Source organism: Panthera pardus, unplaced genomic scaffold (assembly GCF_024362965.1).
Source record: "Panthera pardus isolate Hobbes unplaced genomic scaffold, ASM2436296v1 HiC_scaffold_8, whole genome shotgun sequence".
NCBI lineage: Eukaryota > Metazoa > Chordata > Mammalia > Carnivora > Felidae > Panthera > Panthera pardus.
This window is the reverse complement of record NW_026527013.1, coordinates 1,214,353-1,235,354: the sequence shown is the minus strand read 5'-3', so window position 1 is coordinate 1,235,354 and position 21,002 is coordinate 1,214,353. Positions and strand designations below refer to the sequence as shown.

At 66.0% G+C, this 21,002-nt stretch overlaps 1 protein-coding gene across 1 annotated transcript; it reads left to right on the top strand.

Moving 5' to 3' along the window:
• The first annotated feature begins 1,208 nt into the window (after window positions 1–1,208).
• On the top strand, window positions 1,209–20,434 carry BTBD2 (BTB domain containing 2). The gene is made up of 9 exons (XM_053896866.1): window positions 1,209–1,645; window positions 10,733–10,852; window positions 13,962–14,118; window positions 15,243–15,348; window positions 15,455–15,652; window positions 17,496–17,688; window positions 17,786–17,873; window positions 18,037–18,183; window positions 19,461–20,434. Exons 1-9 carry the CDS (start codon window positions 1,224–1,226, stop codon window positions 19,620–19,622), a joined length of 1,593 nt encoding a protein of 530 aa, XP_053752841.1. The 5' UTR covers window positions 1,209–1,223; the 3' UTR covers window positions 19,623–20,434.
• Window positions 20,435–21,002: the final 568 nt, after the last annotated feature.

Genomic DNA, 21,002 nt, shown 5'->3' with positions numbered 1-21,002 from the left:
GGCGAGGGGATTGGCTGTCAATGCCGGGAAGCCCCTGAAGGGCTTGAGGCAAAGGCTCCAAGACACCAGATTAAGTCTGGAAGAGACTGGGTTCTAGAGAGTAAAGAAGGGTAAGTCGTTGAAGCAGGCGACGGTGCAAATGAACACGTGGGTCCCTTGTTCCAGAATTATCACACATCTCAAGATGGTGACAGCAGAGTATTACATCAAGCATGGGGCCCTGGGTGAGCCCTCGGGCTGCAGGCCAGGAAGGTGACCGGGGTGGGGATCCAGGAACAAGGGCGCATTCAAGGTCTGCTCTGCTTTGGAGGTGAAGAGCTCATGGAGTTTGGGGGCAGAGCCTGGACGCTGAGGGGGGCTGCCTTTCCTGTGGCTCTCCTAGGTGTCACTGGGCCGTGAACCCCCAAGAAAAATCCCTCCGCCATGGGAATGACCAGCCCTGAGACCCGGCGTGGGGGGTGGGGGTCTCCCAGTCGCTTATTAGGTGCTGAATCGTCGCGGATGTTATGGAAGTGGGTCTTGAAGCCCTGCGAGCAGATGAGGGGCCGCGAGAGGGCCTCGCGCCCACCAGTGGGGCTGCTGGCCGTGACCTCTCTACCCAGCTTCCCGGCCACCTTGACCAGGCTCAGGACCTGGAAGAGGCTCGCCCTGGCTTCTTCATCTTGACCCCTGGCCACTGGTCAGCATCCTTCCCTCCAGGAACCCCTCCCCCAGGCTGAAGCTCTGGGTTTTGACCCCTGCCCCAGGTCGCCCAAGGACTTCCCGGTGTCCCTCTTCAGGGCACCCGGGCGGTCTGACACTATGGGTGTGGTTAGCAGTTTGGGGGTTCCAGTCCAGTCCGCACTGCCTATCAGGCACCCGGGTTCTTTCTTCCTCCCCTTCCGCCCCCCCTCCATCCATCCCCGCTCCCCCTCGGCCCACAGCTCCCTCCTTCTCCTCCTCCTCCCGCCCGCCCCCTCCTCTCCCATCTCCCCGCCTTCGCCTCCCCCTCCACTCCCCTCCCCTCCCCCATCCCTCCTCCACCCGCCCCGCCTTCCTCTCCCCCTCCCCTCCCAGCTCCCTGCTCACCCCTCCCCTTTCCTCCCTCTCCCCTCCGGGCTCCCCGCCCCTCCCCTCCCGTCTCCTCCCCTCCCGGCTCCCCGCCCTCCCCTCCCCCTCCCCTCCGGACTCCCCGCCCTCCTCCCGCCCGCCCCGCCCCGCCCCGCGGCCGCCGCACCGACAAGATGGCGGCGGGTGGGAGCGGCGGGCGCGCGTCGTGCCCGCCGGGGGTCGGCCCGGGTGCGGGGGGCGGCCCCGGGCCCAGCGCCAACGCCGCCGCCGCCCCCGGCAACGCGGCCGCCGCCGCTGCCGCCGCCGCCGCCGCCGCCACCGCCGCCCCGGCCCCCGCCGCCCCCGGGCCGCCCCCCGCTCCGGGACCGGGCCCGGGACCTGGGTCGGGGCCGGGCGCGCAGGCCGCGGCGGGCGGGGAGCGGGCGGCCGAGGAGCCGGGGGCGGCGGCGCTGCTGCGCGAGCCCGTCTACAACTGGCAGGCCACCAAGCCCACGCTGAAGGAGCGCTTCGCCTTCCTCTTCAACAACGAGGTGCTCTGCGACGTGCACTTCCTGGTGGGCAAGGGGCTCGGCGCGCAGCGCATCCCCGCGCACAGGTGGGCCCCGCCGTCCTCGGGCCCCGGGCCCCGGGCCCCGCCGCCCCCCGGGCCCCGCCACCCCCGGGCCCCCGCCACCCCAGGACCCAACCGCTCCAGGGACCGACCGTCCTCCGGACCCTCCTGCGCCCTGCCACCCCCCAGATCCCCTGGGACCCGCGGTGCCAGAGCCCCGTGACCCTGCCGGGCCCCCATCTACCCTTCAGCCCTCTGATGCTAGCTGCACCCTGGCCCTGGGACCCCCCCCCCCCCCCCTCCACTCCCAGCAGAGGCTCCTGGCTTTAGGATGCCGGACCCTGCCACCCAGGCCAGGATCTCCAGGCACGGCCACCCAGCCACCCCCACCAGCTCCGGCCACCTCTAGGCCCCTCGGTCCTGCCCCAGTGACCTCCTGCGCCTAATGTCCCGTGCTTCCCCTGTGGTGACCCCCAGGCCCCCGCCAGACTCCTGCCTCCTGAACCCACAGAAGCCCCTCAGTGACACCCCAGTCCCCCGGCCTCTCTGAAAAAGGGGACATTGTTGACCTGTGCTTCCAGCCAGTCTCCAGGACCCAGCCCCCAGACCCCCGGGCAGGGCGGGGCTGAAGTCAGACTCCCAGTCCACTGCCGGTGTTCCTGACTCTGCCCCCCAGGGACGGGGGCTCGCTGATGGGGGAGGGGGTGTGTGTGACATCAGAGGAGGGGGGCCGGGGGCGTTTCTTGTACTCGCCTGGAGTGTTCCCCAGCCTGCTGCGAGGGGTTCTCCCTGCCTTTCTGGCCTGTGGCCTTTATTTAACCTGTGCCTTCGAGATTTTTCTTTCCGGCTTTTTCCTGGTTATTTATGTACAACTGGATCTAGATTCCTGTCTGCAGAACGTTCCAGGCCTGTGGTTGGGTCCCCAGGACCTCCCGTGGCTCCTCCCTCCCCTGTGTGCGAGCAGCTCTCTCCAGAGTCGCCGACATGGGCCTCACCCCCACCCAAGCTGGAGTAGGGGCCCGGTCTGTGGGCTGCCCGTGAGCCCCCACCCCCTCCCCCCGCCCCCAGGCGTCCCTGAGGCCCGTCATGCTCCTACATACTGGTCAGCCAGGCCTGGTCTCCTTCACCACCTTCGGGGAGCAGAATAAGTAAGGCGAGGCTGCACGAGCTCCCACCTGCCTGACCCAAGCCCTTTGGGGACCGGGTCAGGTGGATGTGGCTGGAAACCCCACGGGCAGGTGGGGGGGCAACCTCAGGGGGAGCCAGGGGCCCCCAGGCACCAGTGACCTTAGCGCCTGCCCTCGGCCTGTCCTCCTGTCCTGGATTGAGCGTCGTGAAGTAGGGCTGAGGCAGTGGGCGTGGGGCCCCCAGAGGCGTGAAGGGTGTGGCCCCGCAGGGGCTCCGGAGAAGTGGGAGGGCAGCCAGTGTCCCAGGCCTGGAGCGAGGGGTGTGGTAGGAAATGGTCGGAGAGTAAGGTCAGCTGGGCGTGGTCTCTAGTGAGACTTAATGAGAACCGGAGACCCGGGGTCTGGGGGGTGGTGACAGGAATCGGTACCTGAGCCGCTGTGCTGAGCAGGGCGAGGGGAGGGGCCGTCTGGAGTCCAGGTGGGCACTCGGGAGCCGGGGCAGGGGCAGGGGCACCGTGGGCCTGAGTGACCGCATCTGCTTTGAAGGGTGGACCGGCTGGGGGTGGAGGCCGCAGGCGCTTGGCGGGAGGGTAGAAATGGGAGGCAGAGGGTTCGGCTTCCCTTGGGAGGAGGTGCCTCTCCCTGGTGCGGTGGGGGGCCGCGGCTGTGGCCCCCCAGACCCTGGCTCCAGCATCCCAGAGAAGGGCAGTTGTGGCAGGGATGTACGTGGAGGGCTGATGCACTTGGCAGAGAGCCGGCCAGAGGGCACATGTGGGTCTGGGGGTCTGGGGTCTGTGGCTCGCAGGGGTTGAGTGATGCGGGGGGGTGGGGGGGATGGTGGCCTAGGGGTGCCGTGTGGATGGGGGAGGAGGGGTGGTGCTGAGGAAGGGCTGCAGGGAGCCACCCTGAAAGGGCTCTGGGCACGGAGGGTACGTGCCTACATGCTGACCTTTGCCCCCACACCCGCCCGCCCACTGGGCCTGTGGCTCTTCCCCCCTCCCCCCCCCCCCCCACCCCGCCAGCGGCCTGGCTCCCTGGCTCACCTTGCTGGTCCCTGCAGGTGTCATTCGTCACCTGGGCCCCGCAGACTCCCTGGCCGTGTGTTTGACGTCCAGAGGGGGTCTGGGTCAGGCCGATGGCATTTGTCCCCATTGTCCTGGTGGTAATGCCCCGCGGTTTGGTCGTCACCGTAGAAGGTTCTGCCTTTGGGTTGTTATTTCCTACACGTTGGTGACGTTTTCCCTGCAGCAACCAGGTGGGTGCTGCCCACGGGTGACCCTGGGCTTCCTGTGCCTCAGTTTCCTCACCGGTGAACTGGGATTGACCGCTCAGATGCCTCCATCCCAGGACCTCTGGGAGGATCGACTCAGTGACCCAAGCAAGTGCTTATGACAGTGGTCCAGGGCGAGCTTCAGTAGAGGCGGGGACGTAATCCGGAGCTTGAAAAGACGCGGGGGGCCGCTTGCCACGCCGCTCCTGGGGGCTGCACTCGGGAGTTGCTTGTAAAGAAGTGAGTGGAAAGCGGACGAGGGTAACCTGACCGTGGAGAAACCTGGCAGACCCCCACCTTAGCCAGGGGTCAAGGTCACCTTCTGAGAGATGTTCAGTGGCTGCGGGGTCCCCTGATAGGATGGGACCAGAAGGGCCCCTCACCTCCAGGTGTAGGTGTGTCCCCGTCCTAGCCTGTGATACCTATGAGCGTGACCTTACGTGGAAAAAGTCTTTGTAGGTATGATTAAGTTAAGGGTCTGGGGATGAGCTCATCCTGGATTCTCTGGGGGGGGGGGCTCTAAACCCAATGACAAGGGTCTTCCATAAGAGACCCAGAGGAGAAGCCACGTGATGACCACGGGGGGCAGGCACTGGAGGGACGAGGCCAAGGAATGCCTGGAGCCCCCCAGAGCTGGGAGAGGAAGGCAGGACCCTTCCCTGGAGCCCCCCAGAGGAGGAGGTCACACCTTGCCCTGGAGGGCTCCGAGCCTCCGGGCCTGGGAGAGGATGAAATCTTGTTTAGACTTGCCCAGCCCTGGGAAACCAGACCGACTGCAGGAAAACACCCCACAAACCCACATTGGGGACACACCGCGGGCCAGCTGGCGGCTCATCCTGGGGGCTCTCAAGGTCGTGAGAGCTGTCACAGCCTAGCAGAGCCCAAGGGGGTGACCAAATGCCACCTGGGGCCCTGGGTGGCGTCCCGGGGCAGGGAGAGGATGTGGTGGCACGGGAGCCGCGTCTGGGGTTCGGGCCACAAAGCTGCGTGGGGGAGGGGCTCTCACGGACCTCGAGAAAGGCGCCTCGGTGTGGCCCCGCCAGGGCCCGGGTGCGGGGAGCGGCACGGGCCAGGGCTCAGAGTGGCCGTGGGCTCTGGGCGCAGGCCGACCTGGGGCGGGGGACACGAGTGCTGAGCGGCCCTGGCCCCTCGTCCCGTCGCAAGGCTCTGGGCAGCCCTCAGCCTGCACTGCTTTTTCCGTCCCTTTTTCCTTCTAATCTGATGCCCGGCGCCTCCATCGCGGCTGCTGGCGGCTTGTGTGAGCAGGCGTTAGCTTCTCTCCTTCTCTGCTGCACCCCAAACCCCGGGAGCAGGCCGGGCACACGGGTGCTCGGTGACTCTGTGGCACCCCGGCCGGCCTGAATCAAGTGTCTGCGTTCTCTTGCTGGGCTGGCTCCGAGGAAACACTGAGTCTCTTCGGGGTGGGTGTTGGGTGGACCCACAAAACCAGCACCTGAGAGGTTGTTTGTGTTCTCTCTCTCAACATTTTATTTATTTTTGAGAAAGAGAGAGAGACACAGAACCCGAAGCAGGTTCCAGGCTCCGAGCCGTCAGCGCCGAGCCCGACGCGGGGCTCGACCCCACGAACCGTGAGATCGTGACCTGAGCCCAAGTCAGAGGCTCAGCCGACTGAGCCCCCCCCAGGCGCCCCTCAGATGTCTTTATTCCTTCAGCCTGGAAAGTGCAGCGCCGCGGAGAAGCCCGGCGGGTGGAACAGCCCGTCTGGGGTTTCTCATTTCATTGGTGTGTTTGTGTTCTCCGTAGGACAGCACAGCTTCTGATGACTGTGGCTTTCTGTTTTGAGAACCGCCAGGACCCTTGTTCCCAATTTTCTTCTCTGTCGAGACTTTTTCAGCCGGTCTCACACGGTTACCCCTCCAGTACCGATCACCCTCCCGTCCCGCCCTCCCCCTTCCCTCAAACTGTCATTGGAACGTGGTGCTGGCAGAGGACGTCCCTTTCCCCGCGGGACGGCCGCTCTAGCACAGCATCAGCAAGCGAAGGTAAATGGCCAGACAGCGGACGATTTCTTCAGGCCGCACAGTCCGTCCCACTTCCTGAATTCTGTCTTAGCAGCACGGAAGTGCTGTAGACAACGCGAGTGAATGATCATGGATGCGTTCCAATAAAACTTTATTTGCAAAAGCACGCGGTTGGCCAGTTTGCCGGCCCCCAGGCATCCCGTGGTCCCTTGTGACCTTTAGGGTCTGTTTGTCAAGTAAGTGCTCAAGGGATTTAGTGGGGGTGGGGGGGTGGGGGTTGGTCCCCCACCGATACCAGGCTGGGGAGAACGGGCAGGTTAGCACACAGATATCTGGGGGCACGGTCTTTCTCTATTTGTTTAGGGCATTTATGTTCTTAGGATAGCTTTGTAGCTTTCTTCATATAGTTTTCTTGCACATTTATTGCTGATTTTTGCTCCTGTATTGTTTTCCTCTGTTGTGAGTAATCTTTAAACAAATTTTTTTAAGTTTATTTATCTTTGAGAGAGAGACCTACACAGTGAGCAGCGGGGAGGCCGAGAGAGAGGGAGAGAGAATCCCAAGCAGGCTCTGCGACGTCGGCACAGAGCCCGATGTGGGGCTCGAACTCACAAACCGTGAGATCATGACCTGAGGTGAAACCAAGAGTTGGGTGCTCAACCCACTGAGCCACCCAGGCGCCTGAATCTTTAATCTGATTTTAATTTCGATTTAAATAGCCCTGTGTGGGGGCCCCTGGGTGGCTCAGTCTTGGTGAAGCGTCCCACTTCGGCTTGGGTCATGATCTCACGGTTTGTGGCTTCAGGCCCCGCATCGGGCTCTGTGCTGACGGCTCAGAGCCTGGACCCTGCTTCGGATTCTGTGTCTCCCTCTCCCTCTGCCCCTCCCCAATTTGTGCATGCTCTCTCTCTCTTTCTCCCTCTCTCTCAAAAATCAGTAAAATGTAAAAAAGAAAAAAAAATTTAAATAGCCCTGCGTGGCCAGGAGCAACCACATTGGGCAGTGCAGTCCTAGAATTTTCAGATTCGAAAACCATGTCGTGGGCAGATTATTTCTCTCCGTCCCTCCTATTTGTGCCGCTTAATGCTTTTCTTAGCGCATTTCTGGCCGCGGGGCGTCGCCCCCTGACGGGGGTGGAAGCAAGCCACCTTTGCGCTCTGTGGGACAGCTTCGCTGAAGTTCCTCTCTGTTCCCTGCCTGCTGAGAGGTGTCCTGAGGTGTGGGTGCGGGGCGTCACTGGAGTCTGGTCTGTTTGACCTGACGGCTGTCTGTGCAGATGTGCAAGCCTTGGGCCCTGGCGGCCGCCACCCCCGAGGTCCCCCCCGCCCCCACCCGGAAGGCCAGGCCTCCCCGTATTTAGCCCGTTGTCTGTGTCATCCACGGTATCCTTCGTTATTGCGTGCGAGCGGCCCCCGCACGCTCGAGCCCGTGTTGTTCAAGGTCAGCTACAGCTGTCTTCTTTTTATTGGCAAGTAATTCCCGCGATTGCTGAATTCAGTGGTACGAACGGACCTCCGTCTGTCCCTTTGCCAGCCGGTGCGTGTATGGGCTCTGTCTGGTGTTTTCACTGTCACGAATCATGCTGTGTGAACGCTGGTGTGCAAATCCGGTCCTGTGGTCTTGGGTCAGCACCTCGGAGCGGACTGTTGGGATTCTGGGGTAACTCAGGTGACATTTTCAGAAAGTGCCGGACTGTTTTCCGACGAGGCCGCGGCATCTGTGCCCAGCCGTGCTCGGGGGCGTCTCTGTTTTCTGGGAGAGTCTGCCTGCGGTCGCTGTCACTTCCGGCGTGATTGGGAGGGGTCCCCCGTGAAGCCGTCTGGGGACAGGCTTTGCCGTGGGGTGAGATCGTGTTCCTTACGTTCCTGAACGATGTGCCCACCCTTGCTCCTGATTTCAGTACCTCGCGGCCCTCCCGTTTCCAGTGGTTTCTCTGCACCCCCTGCCATCCCCATGCCCGATTTCACGAGGTGTCCTGTTCCCACCTTGGCTGTTCCCTTCTCTCCGTGGGTTTGGTTTACTCTCCATTTTCTGGACTCCTGATGCGGGAGCTCGCCTCGCGGATTCCTGGGCCCTTAATAGATGCGCGACGCGTCCTTCGAGCCGCGACCCTCAGGTCGGCCTGTCGCGCTGTGGTCTCCTTTGCAGCCAAGATCTTTCCTCGCTTCCTCGTGTTCCTTCTCGGACCCGTGGCTGCTCCCAAGTGGGTTCATTTGCAAGCATTTGGGGATCTCTCAGACTTCCTCTGGTTGCGGCTTGGTAATCGAACTCGGCTGTGTTTGGAGACCACGCTCTGGCCGACGCCGGCGCTGCCCGGCGCACCTGTTGGCCCCGAAGGACATCCCACGTGTGCAGGCAGGGTCCCCGGAAGGTCGGTTGGTTCCTGCTGGCGGCCGGGGGCGGCCGGGCTCCGGGGCCTGGGCTGTGTGCGGCCGTGGCCTCCGCTCCGGCTCCCGTCCCTGCCCCTGCCGCGTGTGCATATACAGCGGTGATGTGCGCCCTCCCCGGTGGCCGTGAGCGCTGTCCCCGAGGGACGCCGTGGGGCTGGGCAGACACCCCGTGTCTCCTCCGCTTTGCCCGCTGGCTGCCAGGCGGAGGGCTGAGGATCCGCCCCGGAAACGGTGGCTACTCCGTGTCCGCCGTGTGGCCTTTTTCTGCGCTTCATGGGCTGGAGTCCTGATGGGGGGTGGGGGGGGCTGGTGCCCCTTGTCCCTCCCGCGGCCCCTCACCCGCTCACTCGGTTCAGTCCCCACGGACCCCTGGCCGGTGCTCTGTCCTGCGGGTTCCCGTGCAGTGAGCACGGTGTCCCGTGGCTGCTCTCATCCCCAGCTCGGCCGCGAGCTCGCCGGGCGGGCGCCGCGTCCGTGTTTTCCCCGGCACGTTGGGAGCAGCTCTTTCCTTCTGGCCCCGCAAGATACTCCGAGCCCGTCGGGTCCCCACCCCCCCCCCCGACCCCGGCCCCGGAATCCGCCGTTTCTCCAAGGAGCCTGGACCCTCTGTGGCTGTGGGATTTGGACACCAAGCTCCGGGCTCTGGGTGTCCCCCTCGCTGCTGGGCCGTCCTTGATCGGAGCCCCGTGTTCGTTTCTGTGGTTTGATGCCCACCTCTGCATCTCAGACTCCTTGCCCGCTGGCGGGGACGCCCGGGGTGCGTGAGGTCTGTGCCCGTCCACCCCGTGTCGGGTGGCTCGGCCCTGACGCGCCGGGTACAGTCAGCAGCCTCTTCTGTGTTTGGATCCGTTTTCCAGCAGGAGATTGAGGTGCTTCTGGGAAGGCACCTTATCTAGGGACCGTGTGCGGGAGGACAGCGGAGCCTGGGGACCTGCCGCGGTGGCATGAGAGCCCAGGGCCTCCGAAGACGTGGGTGCGGCCGGAACCTACAGCTCGGGGGCGCGAGAGCCACACGGGGTCTCCTGCCCCAGCTCCGGGGCTAGGCGTCCGAGGTCACGGCGTCAGCAGGGCTGCGCTCCCTCCGGAGGCCCTGGAGGGCCCCCCCTGCCTCCTCCAGCTCCTGGGGTCCAGGCGTCCCCTCCAGTCTCTGCCTCTGTCCTCACGTGTCCTTTCTCCGTGTCCAAATTCCCCTGTTGCAGAGACACCAGCATGGGGTTAGGGCCACCCTCCATGCCCTCGCCCGAACCAGTCACATTCTACAAGGACTGTTCCCAAGCGAGGTCCCGTTCTGCCTTTCCGGGCGGACGGGATTTCTGGGGGACGCTGTTCGCCCCACTGCACTCGGGTTCCCGTCCGTCTCGGGTCTGGTCCTCGGATGGGATCCAGCCGCCGTGCCGCACTGTGGCCCAGACGAGGGCCGGAGACGCCGAGGGAGGGGGAGGGAGGGGCCGGGGGAAGGGGTGCTCTGCCCGTCAAGGGTGGGGGGCTGCTCAGCTTGGGGCAGGCGGAGGCTGGGGAGCAGGACACGGGGGCTGGCTGCGCCCCGCCTGCAGATGTGTGCCGACCCGGAGGGCTCTGAGCCGGAGTGGCCGCTCGGAGCCCTGTGTTTGTCCCCACGTGGGCCCGGGAGTGGGTGGGTGTCCCGGGGACGGTGCCTGGGCCACGTGGGGTGGGCCCCGGAGGCTGTGCGTGGACAGCACAAAGCACAGGGCGGGCGGCGCCTCCTTGAGCTCGGCCGGCCACCGCGGAGGCCCCCCCACGTCGTGGTCCAGCTGGAGGGTCCCCGGCTGGCTTGGGGGGCCCCGAGTGGCCACACCGCACGCGACAGAGCCCGCAGGCCTCCTCGCAGCCACCGCCTCCCGAGGCTGCCCCGGGGACTCGGCCCCGCTCAGGTGCCCCTGCCAAGCCTTCCCTGACCCTCGCTCCTGTCGCGGTCTTGGGTTCTTCCTGCCCCACATTCAGGCTGTCCCTGCACTTACTGTGTCTGCCCCACTGCAGGATGGCCGGGACCCTCGTGCCCACGACGTGAGCGCGGGATGTGCGTGCAGAGCGAGGGGGTGGACGGACGCGCGGACGGGGCTGCGGGGGCACGAGGCCATCCTGCCGTGGGGCCGGTGACCTCACTCGTCCTCCCCAGTGTTACCACTGAACCTTCTGAGCAGCCTTGCTCCAGAGTGCGGCCTTCTAGAGCCCTCTGCCGGCAGGACCTGCTGGGCCGGGGTCTGCCGGGGTGCTAGCCGGGGTCGCTCCCGCAGCATCTCCTATGGGGACCGCCCCCGCCCCCCCCCGACAGCCCCCGGGCTCAGTGACGGGAGCAGTCAGGGCCACGTGGAGGGTAACCTCGGTCTTCTCTGACACGCCAGGTTCGTGCTGGCCGTGGGCAGTGCTGTCTTCGACGCCATGTTCAACGGGGGGATGGCCACCACGTCCACGGAGATCGAGCTGCCCGACGTGGAGCCCGCCGCCTTCCTGGCCCTGCTCAAGTAAGACTTTCTAGATCTTTCACACTGTGGGGTGGGACGGACCAGCCTGACGTTCTAGAAAGTACACAGAGTTCGGGAAGAAGGTACAGAGACCCCCAGGGACAGCACCTCCGGAGCCCCTGAAGATCTCCAGAATTGCCCCTGAAGTGAGGGGTGGGCTCTGGGGGCCCCCACCCCCATTTCCACTTTCGCAGACTTCTCGTTGAGATGTGATTCGCACACCGTACGGTTCACCCGTTTACAGCGTGCTGTTGAGCGCTCTGCGGGCATTCGCGGGGGTCGTGTGCCCCTCACCACTGCCTCATTCTACCTTCTCATCGCCCCAAAGAGCAGCCCCGTCCCCGTCGGCCGTCACCCCCTCCCCCGGCCCCCACGAGCCCCCTTCCCGTCCGTGGATGGGTCTGTTCTGGACGTTTCACACACGCGGACTCACACCCCGCGTGGCCTCCCGTGTCGGGTTCCCTCCCTGAGCGTCGCGTGTTGAGGCCACGTTGCCGTGCGCGTGAGTCCCCGTTTTCATCCTTTGGAGTCGACACGAGTTTTGGAGGAAGTAAGACGTTGCAAGAATGTTAAATGCCACCTCTAGCTTTTCCTTTTTTGAGCCTCAGAATTTCTCAAGTACTTGAAATAAACACGGTGGGTGCCCGGCGTGGGGGCCGCAGGCAGCTGGCAGCCAGAGGCCACAGGTGAGGCCTGGCCGCTGGCTCTCCCGAGCTTCCAGACTGTTCTCCTTGCTCAGCCGAGCACGATTCTCTTGCTTCCAGAAGCGCTGGGTGTGGATCACAGTGGGTAACTTTAAGGATTACCCCGAACAGTTAAAACATCTCTGTAAACGCAGTTTATTTTTTCTCTATTATCACGATAAAGAGGGCAGAGGTCGCAAGAGAGAGAGGAAGGGAGGGAGGGAAAGGGAAAAAAAGAAAGTTCCAGAAGAGCATAAAGGACAGAACAGACCTGCCGCCCATCTGCCGTGTCCGAGGCCATGTGCTTCCTGGCTGTGCCCCCCAGCTGGTGTCCCTGCACCCCCCTGCCCCCTGGGGAGAACTTTGTTCTGGTTGGTTCCGTCTGTGGATGCCCCTTCGTCCTTGACGCTGACGTGCTTGGTCCCGTGCGCTGCCCCCAGCGTCTTCCCGGTGACGGAGCGCTTTTGGGGACAATCTCACGGCTGCGTCTCTGTGTAGCTTCTCAGACCGCTAAGGCCAGGGGCGGCCGACTGCCCGTTTGGGGCCACACGGGCCCCGTCACCACCGCTCACACTGCCGCGGTTCCCGGAAAAGCGGACACGGCCTGTTCGTAAGCTGTGGGTGGGGCTGCGTGCCGATAAAACTTTATTGACAAAAACAGGTGACAAAACCATAAGCTATCACTTCGTACCCACCAGGGCACCTAGTGTTAAAAAAACCAAAAGCCAGAAAAGCCAAAGGAAAGTAACAACAATTAGGAAGTGAAGACATCGGGGCCCTCGTGGCCTCCGCGGAAACTGTGGAGGCCCCTCACAAGGCGTAAATGTAGAGTCACCCTGTGACCCGGCTGTTCCACTCCCGGATGTCTGTGCGGGTAACCGGAAGCCGGGGCGGGGACGGACGCTTGCACCCCGGTGTCACAGCAGCAGCGTCCGTGAAAGGTGGACACACAGTGTCTGCTGGCATGTAACAAACACGGGGTGTCCATTCACCCCCGGAGGATGACCCAGCCTCAGGGAGGAAGGACGTCCCGCCGCCTGCCGCCGCGTGGATGGACCCGGAGGTCGCTGTGCGCGGTGACAGGAGCCGGACACAGAAGGACGCGTCCCGCGCGACCCCACTCACAGGGGGTCCCCGGAGGAGTCCCGTCTACAGGGACAGAGAGCGGACGGTGGGAGCCAGGGGTGGGGAGTCCGTGCTTCGTGGGGGCAGGGTCTCAGTCTGGGGAGATGGAAGGTTCTGGAGGCGGATGGCGGGGGCGGGTGCAGGACAGTGTGAGTGTGCCCGATGCTGCTGAAGTGTATGCGTAGAAATGCTTATGATGGTTTAGTTAAAGTATTTTTTTAAGTTTATTTAATCTCTACACCCCATGTGGGGCTCGAACTCACGACCCCAAGGTCAAGATTTGCGTGTTCTGACTGAGCCAGCCAGGCGCCCCTGTGTTGTATTTTATTGTAATGAATAGAAGAAAAGTGATAGCCCTGAGAAAACACACACACACACACACACACACACACACACACACCAGCAGGGGACAGGTTTAGATTGAAGTCTGGTGACATGCGGGTTCCGGCTACGATCTCCCTGCTCTGTCTCTCCCGCCGTCCCCCCGACCTCCCCGGGCTTGAGTCAGTTTTGCTGGGCTGCCACCAAGAGGGTGGACACTGTCATAACTGGTGTGTGAAAGGCTCAGCCGTCTCCTGGCACCGATCCTTGCTGTCCCCCCCACCCCACCCCTGCACTGCTGACTTCGGGGTTGGGTCCCGGGTCCTGTGGGGGGTCGGGCAGCATCCCTGGTCTCCTCAGGTCCAGGGTCTCCCGGACCCCACAGGATCGTAGCTGTTGATACGTGGGGCTGCGTTTGGCTTCTGGCACATTCCGGGGGGGGGGGGGGGCGCTACGAGGGCAGGCACACCCTTCCAGGTGTTTGCCCTTGTGGCTGCGTCCTGAACCCCCTGCCAGCTCTGCACGAGGCTCCTGGTACCTCCACTGCCTCGTTGTTTTTCAGTTGAGCCCAAGTTCACACCGCGGGAGGGGCGGTCATGGTGTGGAGTGTCTGATTCAGGCCGGCGTTTCTGGTCCTCCGCTCGCCCAGAACTCGCTGAGCTCTGCAGCCAGGCCTGCCGTCCAGGCCCGGAGGTGTGGCAGGCTCTCCCCAGGGCAGATCCCATGCAGGTGCCTCTGGGGGAGTCTTGGTGGCCCTGGTGCCCCCGCACGGGGGTGTCACCGGGAAGGAAGCCGGTCGCTGCACGGCCCCGCGTTCTGGTGTCCGAGTGCGGGTGGCTTAGCCTCTGGCCGGTTTCGAGGCAGATGGTCTTTGCCCGGTCACGTCGGTAGGCTACAGAGCGAAAGACACGGGCTCTGGAAGGTTCCTCGGGCCGGGCTGGTGGGGCGGGGTCTGAGCGAGCCAGCCGTCTGTCTTCCAGGTTTCTCTACTCTGATGAGGTTCAGATCGGGCCCGAGACAGTCATGACCACGCTGTACACCGCCAAGAAGTACGCGGTGCCGGCGCTCGAGGCCCACTGCGTGGAGTTCCTGAAGAAGAACCTGCGGGCGGACAACGCGTTCATGCTGCTGACGCAGGTGCGCGGGGGCGGGGCCGGGCCCCGGGGGCGGCTGGGGAGGGCAGTGCGACCCGGCGGGGTGCTCGTGCTCCAGAGAGGGTGCGGGCGCGCTGGGGCCGGGCAAAGGCGGGGACCAGGTGAGGATGAAGGGGTGGGGAGATGGGTGAGGACGCGGGGGCGGGGCCAGGCCGAGGGCGCGCGAGGCTACGGGCGCGGCCGCGCCGCCCACAGAGGGCGCAGGTGTGCTGCGGGGAGGGCAGGTGAGGGCGCTGGGACCCGGTGAGGACCCGGGTGGGAGGACGCCGGGACGCGGCGGAGACTAAGGTGCGCGAGGTGGGGGAGGCGGCGGAGACGAGGGTTTGGGGGGCGCCGGGGGCCGGGCGAGAACGCGGGTGGGCTGGGCGAAGGCGCAGGGTTGGGGGCCGGGGGAGGAGGTGCGCGCGGACTTGGGTTGAGGAGGAAGGTGTGGGGGAGGGGAAGGGCCAGGCGCGAGCACGCAGGTGCGGATAGGTGGCGGGGGGCCGGGGGGGGGGGGGGGGGAGGGGCAAGGGCGAGGACCTGAGATGGGGATGGATCCCTGAATTTTTGGTGTCCCTTAAATTTTGCTCTCCCCCCCCCCCCCATCCTGACCTGGTGCCCTCGCAGGCCCTTCACGGGCGGGCACCTGGCACTTGTTGACTGAAGATTTTCCGCCCGCGATTTTCCCTTTTCCAGGGGGCCGGGCGTGGCCAGGTGGGGCTGGTCAGGCCCAGAGCGGCTGCGCAGGGGCTGGCGGTGGGGGCGGTCCCTCTCCCTGGGGGTCCCGGACCCCTCACTGAGTTGCCCTGGCAGGCTGGAGCTGGGCCCGCGGGGCTCAGAGCTGCGGCCACGCCGGCCCCAGGCTGTGGGGGTCGTGCTGGGTGGAAGGGGCCGGAATCTTCTGGGCTCCTGGTTCCCCCACCCTTCGGGCAGGTTCCCGATGGCGCGGTCTCCGGTGCTGGGAAGTGCGCGGGCCGTTCAGGGCCCCTCCCCCCCGACCCGCAGGGGCGTGTCCTGTCCACCCACCTCGCGACACTGGGAGACTGCGACAGGGTCAGAGCGGCAGCCGGGTGGGGGGGGGGTGGGCGTGCCTCCCACCGCGGCTGACGCGCTCCCTCTTTGCAGGCACGACTCTTCGACGAGCCGCAGCTGGCCAGCCTGTGCCTGGAGAACATCGACAAGAACACGGCCGACGCCATCACCGCCGAGGGCTTCACGGACATCGACCTGGGTGAGGCGCGCCGGCCTGGGTAGGGGGGGCGGGGCGGGGGGGGGGGGGGGGACGAGCGCGGCCGCGAGGGGGAGGGGCATCCGCGCTGAGCCGGCCCCTCCCACAGACACGCTGGTGGCCGTGCTGGAGCGGGACACGCTGGGCATCCGGGAGGTGCGCCTGTTCAACGCGGTCGTGCGCTGGGCCGAGGCGGAGTGCCAGCGGCAGCAGCTGCAGGTGACGCCCGAGAACAAGCGCAAGGTGCTGGGCAAGGCGCTCGCGCTCATCCGCTTCCCGCTCATGACCATCGAGGAGTTCGCTGCAGGTAACTGTCAGGGGGCGGGGGCCGCTCGGCGGGAGCCTGACCCCCGGGGACCCCAGGTGTGACCCGCCCCGAGAGCTGGACGGCGAGGGTCCACGTGTGAGGACGGAAGGCCCCGCGGATGCCGCCAGATCGGCGCCTGGGTTCCCTTCCTTCTGCGTCGCGTGTCTGCGTCTGCGCGCTGGTCCCCCCCCCCCCCCGGGGCTGGGGCCGGCGTCCCGGGGGCCGGGCTCTGGCATCAGCATCCTTGACAAGCCTGTGGGGGGTGGGGTGGGGGGCTCGGCCCCGGGCGGACGCGGGGGCAGCCGGCCGTGCCTCCTGTCCCGTGTGGACGTGGCTCCCGCGGCGGTGCCTGACCTAGAGCCAGCCCTCCCCTGCGGGGCTGGAGGGTCCTGGGTGAGGCCACGTCACCGCCGGTGGCCTGGCCGGTGCACCCCCGTCCCCGGTTAGGGCTGTCTGGGACCGTGTAGCAGGAGTCTCTTGTCTGTGCTCCCTGGGACAGATTTACCCCCCCGAGATTAGCTCTCTTTGATCTGAAATCTGGATGCGACAGGGTCCCCTGCGTCACGTCTGTTCGTCCATAGTGTTGTCAGTGCTGGGGTGAGGCTCTGTGTTCCGGGATCGCTTGCTCATCACTTAGTGCCTCCCGTGTGCCGGGCTCTGGCAGTAGGTGGTGACTGTGGTGGCCTGGCCACTTCCGACCGGGGCTGGGTCGTTCTCCAGGATGGACGGGGGGGCTGTCACTGGGGCCAGACCCTGGTCATGAGGGTCCCAGATGTTAACCTAGACGTGGCTCAGGGGGCCAGGCTCCAGGCTGCACCGTCCCATCCTAAGACCCCTCCCTGTGTGAACCTAGCTGGACCCCTCCCCCGCCACCAGACTGGTGCCCCCAGCACTCTCCTGGAGGCCCCCCTGCCCACCTGGCAGCCAAACCCAGTGGGGTCCCAGGCCCCCGTGACCCGGCCCACCCCCTCACCCTGGGAGGGGAGTGTTTGCTGCTTCCTGCCGCCACCCCCTGTGCGGGCCCCCTCCTGTGTCCACCTCCCCCCCCCCCCCCCCAGGCTGAGGTAGCCCAGTCCTGGCCCCTGCTCTGCCCAAATCGTGGGGAAGGACACTGTGTCCTCTTGGATTGAGCCGGGCTTTCCTGTTCCATTCCTCCGTGATGGGTGTCCCTTGTCACTCAGCGTGTTTTAGAGAAGTGTCCTGCTTCTGGGGTACCCCTAAATACAAGAGACCTAGAGGGAAGTCTGAAAAAACCCTCTGAAGACCCCCCCCCCCCCCCCCAGCTAAGTGTGCCCCAGCCGCGGCCTCCTGTAGCTCCTTCTGCGTTTTCTGTGCAGAGATTAAAAAGCCCTGGTTACCGTTCTGTCTCCCAGTTGTATCCTCCTTACTCACGTAGAGGCCCCGGGGCCAGGGCACAGGAGCGGGGGGCCGAGCAGCACTGGGGCAGCCTGCAGAAACCGGCTCAGAGCTGAAGGATTCTCGTGAGCCTGCGGGGGGTCGAGGGGAGTCCCCCCACGCCGCCTGTCCTCCTCGGCTTCCACCTCCTGGAGCCCCTCCGGCTCGGGGCCTGTCCGGGAAGTCACGCCCAGGCAGCGGGCGGCCCCACGCGCGCAGGGCAGGGGTGGCTGCGCGCCAGGTGGGCCACCTGGGCGGTGGGGTTGCTGAGTGAGGCCGTGAATCGGACTCCCTCCCCCCTCCCCCATGCAGGGAGGGGCCACCCCCCCCTCCCCCCGCATCTTCACTCTGGTGCCCTTGGAGGCTCACCGCCACCCACCCTGCCCGCCCGCCCCAGCCGCCGGGCGGGCCCCCGCCGCAGCCCGACCTCCGCCCCCTGTGCCCGCAGGGCCCGCGCAGTCGGGCATCCTCGTGGACCGCGAGGCGGTCAGCCTCTTCCTGCACTTCACCGTCAACCCCAAGCCGCGCGTCGACTTCATCGACCGGCCTCGCTGCTGCCTCCGCGGGAAGGAGTGCAGCATCAACCGCTTCCAGCAGGTGGAGAGCCGCTGGGGCTACAGCGGCACGAGCGACCGCATCAGGTGGGGCCGGGCGCGGCCGGGGTCCCCGCGGCACCGGGTGGGGAGCGGCCAAGGCGGCCGGCCCGGCGGCTCAGCATCCCCTGTGTCCGCGGCTCAGGTTCTCGGTCAACAAGCGCATCTTCGTGGTTGGCTTCGGGCTGTACGGCTCCATCCACGGGCCCACCGATTACCAAGTGAACATCCAGGTGCCCGCCCCGCCCCCGTCGCCTCCGCGCCGGTCCCAGGCTGGACTCCTCGCGCGGGCCCCCCCCCGGCCCCCGTCGGCCTCTGAGGGGCCCCGGGGGGGTGGGGGTGGGGGGCCCTGGTGAGCAGCGCCGGCTCCTGCCCCCCCTCCCCCCGCCCCCGCAGATCATCCACACGGACAGCAACACCGTCCTGGGCCAGAACGACACGGGTTTCAGCTGTGATGGCTCCGCCAGCACCTTCCGGGTCATGTTCAAGGAGCCGGTGGAAATGCTGCCCAACGTCAACTACACAGCCTGCGCCACGCTCAAGGTGAGCCCTGGGCCTGTCCGGGATCCGCCCCTAGTGGGTACAGGTATAGGGCGCCTATGCGGTGTGTCGCTGTGGGGGTGTCTGCCGCGCCGGCCCTCCCCCACAGCACAGACACCCTGGGGAGGGGCTCTGCTGCCCCCCGGCCCCCCCTCACAGCACAGACACCCTGGGGAGGGGCTCTGCTGCCCCCCGGCCCCCCCTCACAGCACAGACACCCTGGGGAGGGGCTCTGCTGCCCCCCGGCCCCCCCTCACAGCACAGACACCCTGGGGAGGGGCTCTGCCACCCCCCATCCCCCCCGACCCCCCCTCACAGCACAGACACCCTGGGGAGGGGCTCTGCCATCCCCCGGCCCCCCCCTCACAGCATAGACACTCTGGGGAGGGGCTCTGCCGCCCCCCATCCCCCCCGACCCCCCCCACCACAGCACAGACACCCTGGGGAGGGGCTCTGCCGCCCCCCATCCCCCCCGACCCCCCCCACCACAGCACAGACACCCTGGGGAGGGGCTCTGCCGCCCCCCATCCCCCCCGACCCCCCCCACCACAGCACAGACACCCTGGGGAGGGGCTCTGCCGCCCCCCGACCCCCCCCACAGCACAGACACCCTGGGGAGGGGCTCTGCCACCCCCCGGCCCCCCCTCACAGCACAGACACCCTGGGGAGGGGCTCTGCCACCCACCGACCCCCCCACCACAGCACAGACACCCTGGGGAGGGGCTCTGCCGCCCCCCGGCCCCCCCTCACAGCATAGACACTCTGCGGAGGGGCTCTACCGCCCCCCCATCCCCCCCGACCCCCCCACCACAGCACAGACACCCTGGGGAGGGGCTCTGCTGTCCCCCATCCCCCCTGACCCCCCCCCACAGCACAGACACCCTGGGGAGGGGCTATGCCACCCGCCGACCCCCCCACCACAGCACAGACACCCTGGGGAGGGGCTCTGCCGCCCCCCATCCCCCCCGACCCCCCCCTCACAGCACAGACACCCTGGGGAGGGGCTCTGCCGCCCCATCCCCCCTCCGGCCCCCCCTCACAGCACAGACACCCTGGGGAGGGGCTCTGCCGCCCCCCATACCCCCCCCGACCGCCCCCCACAGCACAGACACCCTGGGGAGGGGCTCTGCCGCCCCATCCCCCCTCCGGCCCCCCCCACAGCACAGACACCCTGGGGAGGGGCTCTGCTGCCCCCCCACCCCTCTTCACCCTGGGCCCCCCCCCAGCCCCCACCCTCCTGGGGCCCTGGGTGCCTGACCGCAGGGACTGTTCCCACCCAGGGCCCAGACTCCCACTATGGCACCAAGGGCCTGCGCAAGGTGACCCACGAGTCGCCCACGACGGGGGCCAAGACGTGCTTCACCTTCTGCTACGCGGCGGGGAACAACAACGGCACGTCCGTGGAGGACGGCCAGATCCCCGAGGTCATCTTCTACACCTAGGCCGCCCGGTCCCCGAAGCCACCTGATGCAAGTAGGCCGCCCCCCACCCCGTACCGCGCCCCCTGCCACGTTTCTGGGCGTCAGGAGAGGGTCTTCACTCCCTGCTCGGGGGAAGCCGGGCAGGGGCTGTGATGCGGTCCTTCAGGACGTGGGGGGGTGGGCAGGGCTGGCCCGGACCCGCCCTGAGCCAAGTGTCCCCCCGGGGGCCTTGGACGTGGGGGGGTCCCACACGCCGTCCCTGCAGCTCAGGGCCACCTGACCAACCGCCTGACCACAGGATTCAAATAGGATTGCGTCTCATGTTTGTTCTAACCGCACATAGCAATGCATCTTGGGTCCCCATTTCTCTGGTAGGAGGCAGCGTGTGGCGTCCTGGTCTATTCACTGGGGATGCTTGGGCCGCCCTGACCCTGGCCCCCAGCACGCTGGCCCAGCCCCCCTCGAGGTCCCACAGGCTGGCTTTCTGCCAGGCCCTGGCCGGCCCAGAGAAGGGCCCCTGCAGCTGCGGGCACGAACTCCCCACCTGATCTGCCCAGAGGGGCGAATGGTGCGGGGCCTGCCTTGGTGGCCGCGACCCCGGCCGGCCCCGCCCCCTGTACATACCGAAGCCCCGCCCCACCCGGCCTCTGAGTGAGCTCTAGGTCCAGAGGTGCTGGAGGGCGGAGCCCCTCCCCTAAGTCCCCAGTCCTTCCCCCACCGCGTTTTCACCCCAGTGATCCCTTCCGGAAACTGTCCTCCCCAAGCCATGAAAGGTGTGCCCTCCTCACACCAGACCCCCAAATGATTTTTTTAAATAAAGGAAAGAAACGAAACCATCCTGACCTGCGTGCTTCTTCCGGTCAGGGGTGGCGGGAGGGGACCCTGGCAGCTTTGAGATCTGGCTCTTCTCTCTGCAGTTGTCTCCCCGCCCCCTCCACCTGTAAGATTGGGGGGGGGGGGGTGGGCGCTGTGACTCTGCATCCGGAGTCGCTGCTAACACAGATGTCCCACCCCTAGGGCGTCCAGACCAGGTGGGGATCCTCCCCATGCCCTCTGTCCTCACAAAACTTCTGTGACGCCCATCATGTCCCTGCAGAAGCCCCCACCCAGACCTGCTGCGACAAGCTGTGCCTACACCTTGTTGGCTCTGCCCTCTGGACCGGGGCTGTGCCTGTGCAGCGTGGGTAACCTGACCCGGGTCCGCCACCTGGCTCTGCCCCACGTGTTAGGGCGTTCCTGAGAAAAAGCAGAGAGGGAACAGCACGGTAGCCAGGAATTTTCCAAAATGAATAAAGACCTCAATTCACACACTGAAAGATCTCAGTGACCCAAAGTGAGGTTAAAAAAAAAAATTCACGTATACACAAACTGCTAAAAACCAAAGGGGAAAAAATGTCACAA

What these genes read in the sequence shown, in the direction of transcription:
- BTBD2 (XM_053896866.1), top strand. Translation starts at nt 1,224, where the DNA reads ATGGCGGCGGGTGGGAGCGGCGGGCGCGCGTCGTGCCCGCCGGGGGTC. An exon ending in GGCACGAGCGACCGCATCAG is followed by an intron (nt 17,689 to 17,785) that starts GTGGGGCCGGGC and finishes TCCGCGGCTCAG; the next exon opens with GTTCTCGGTCAACAAGCGCA. An exon ending in ATTACCAAGTGAACATCCAG is followed by an intron (nt 17,874 to 18,036) that starts GTGCCCGCCCCG and finishes CCGCCCCCGCAG; the next exon opens with ATCATCCACACGGACAGCAA.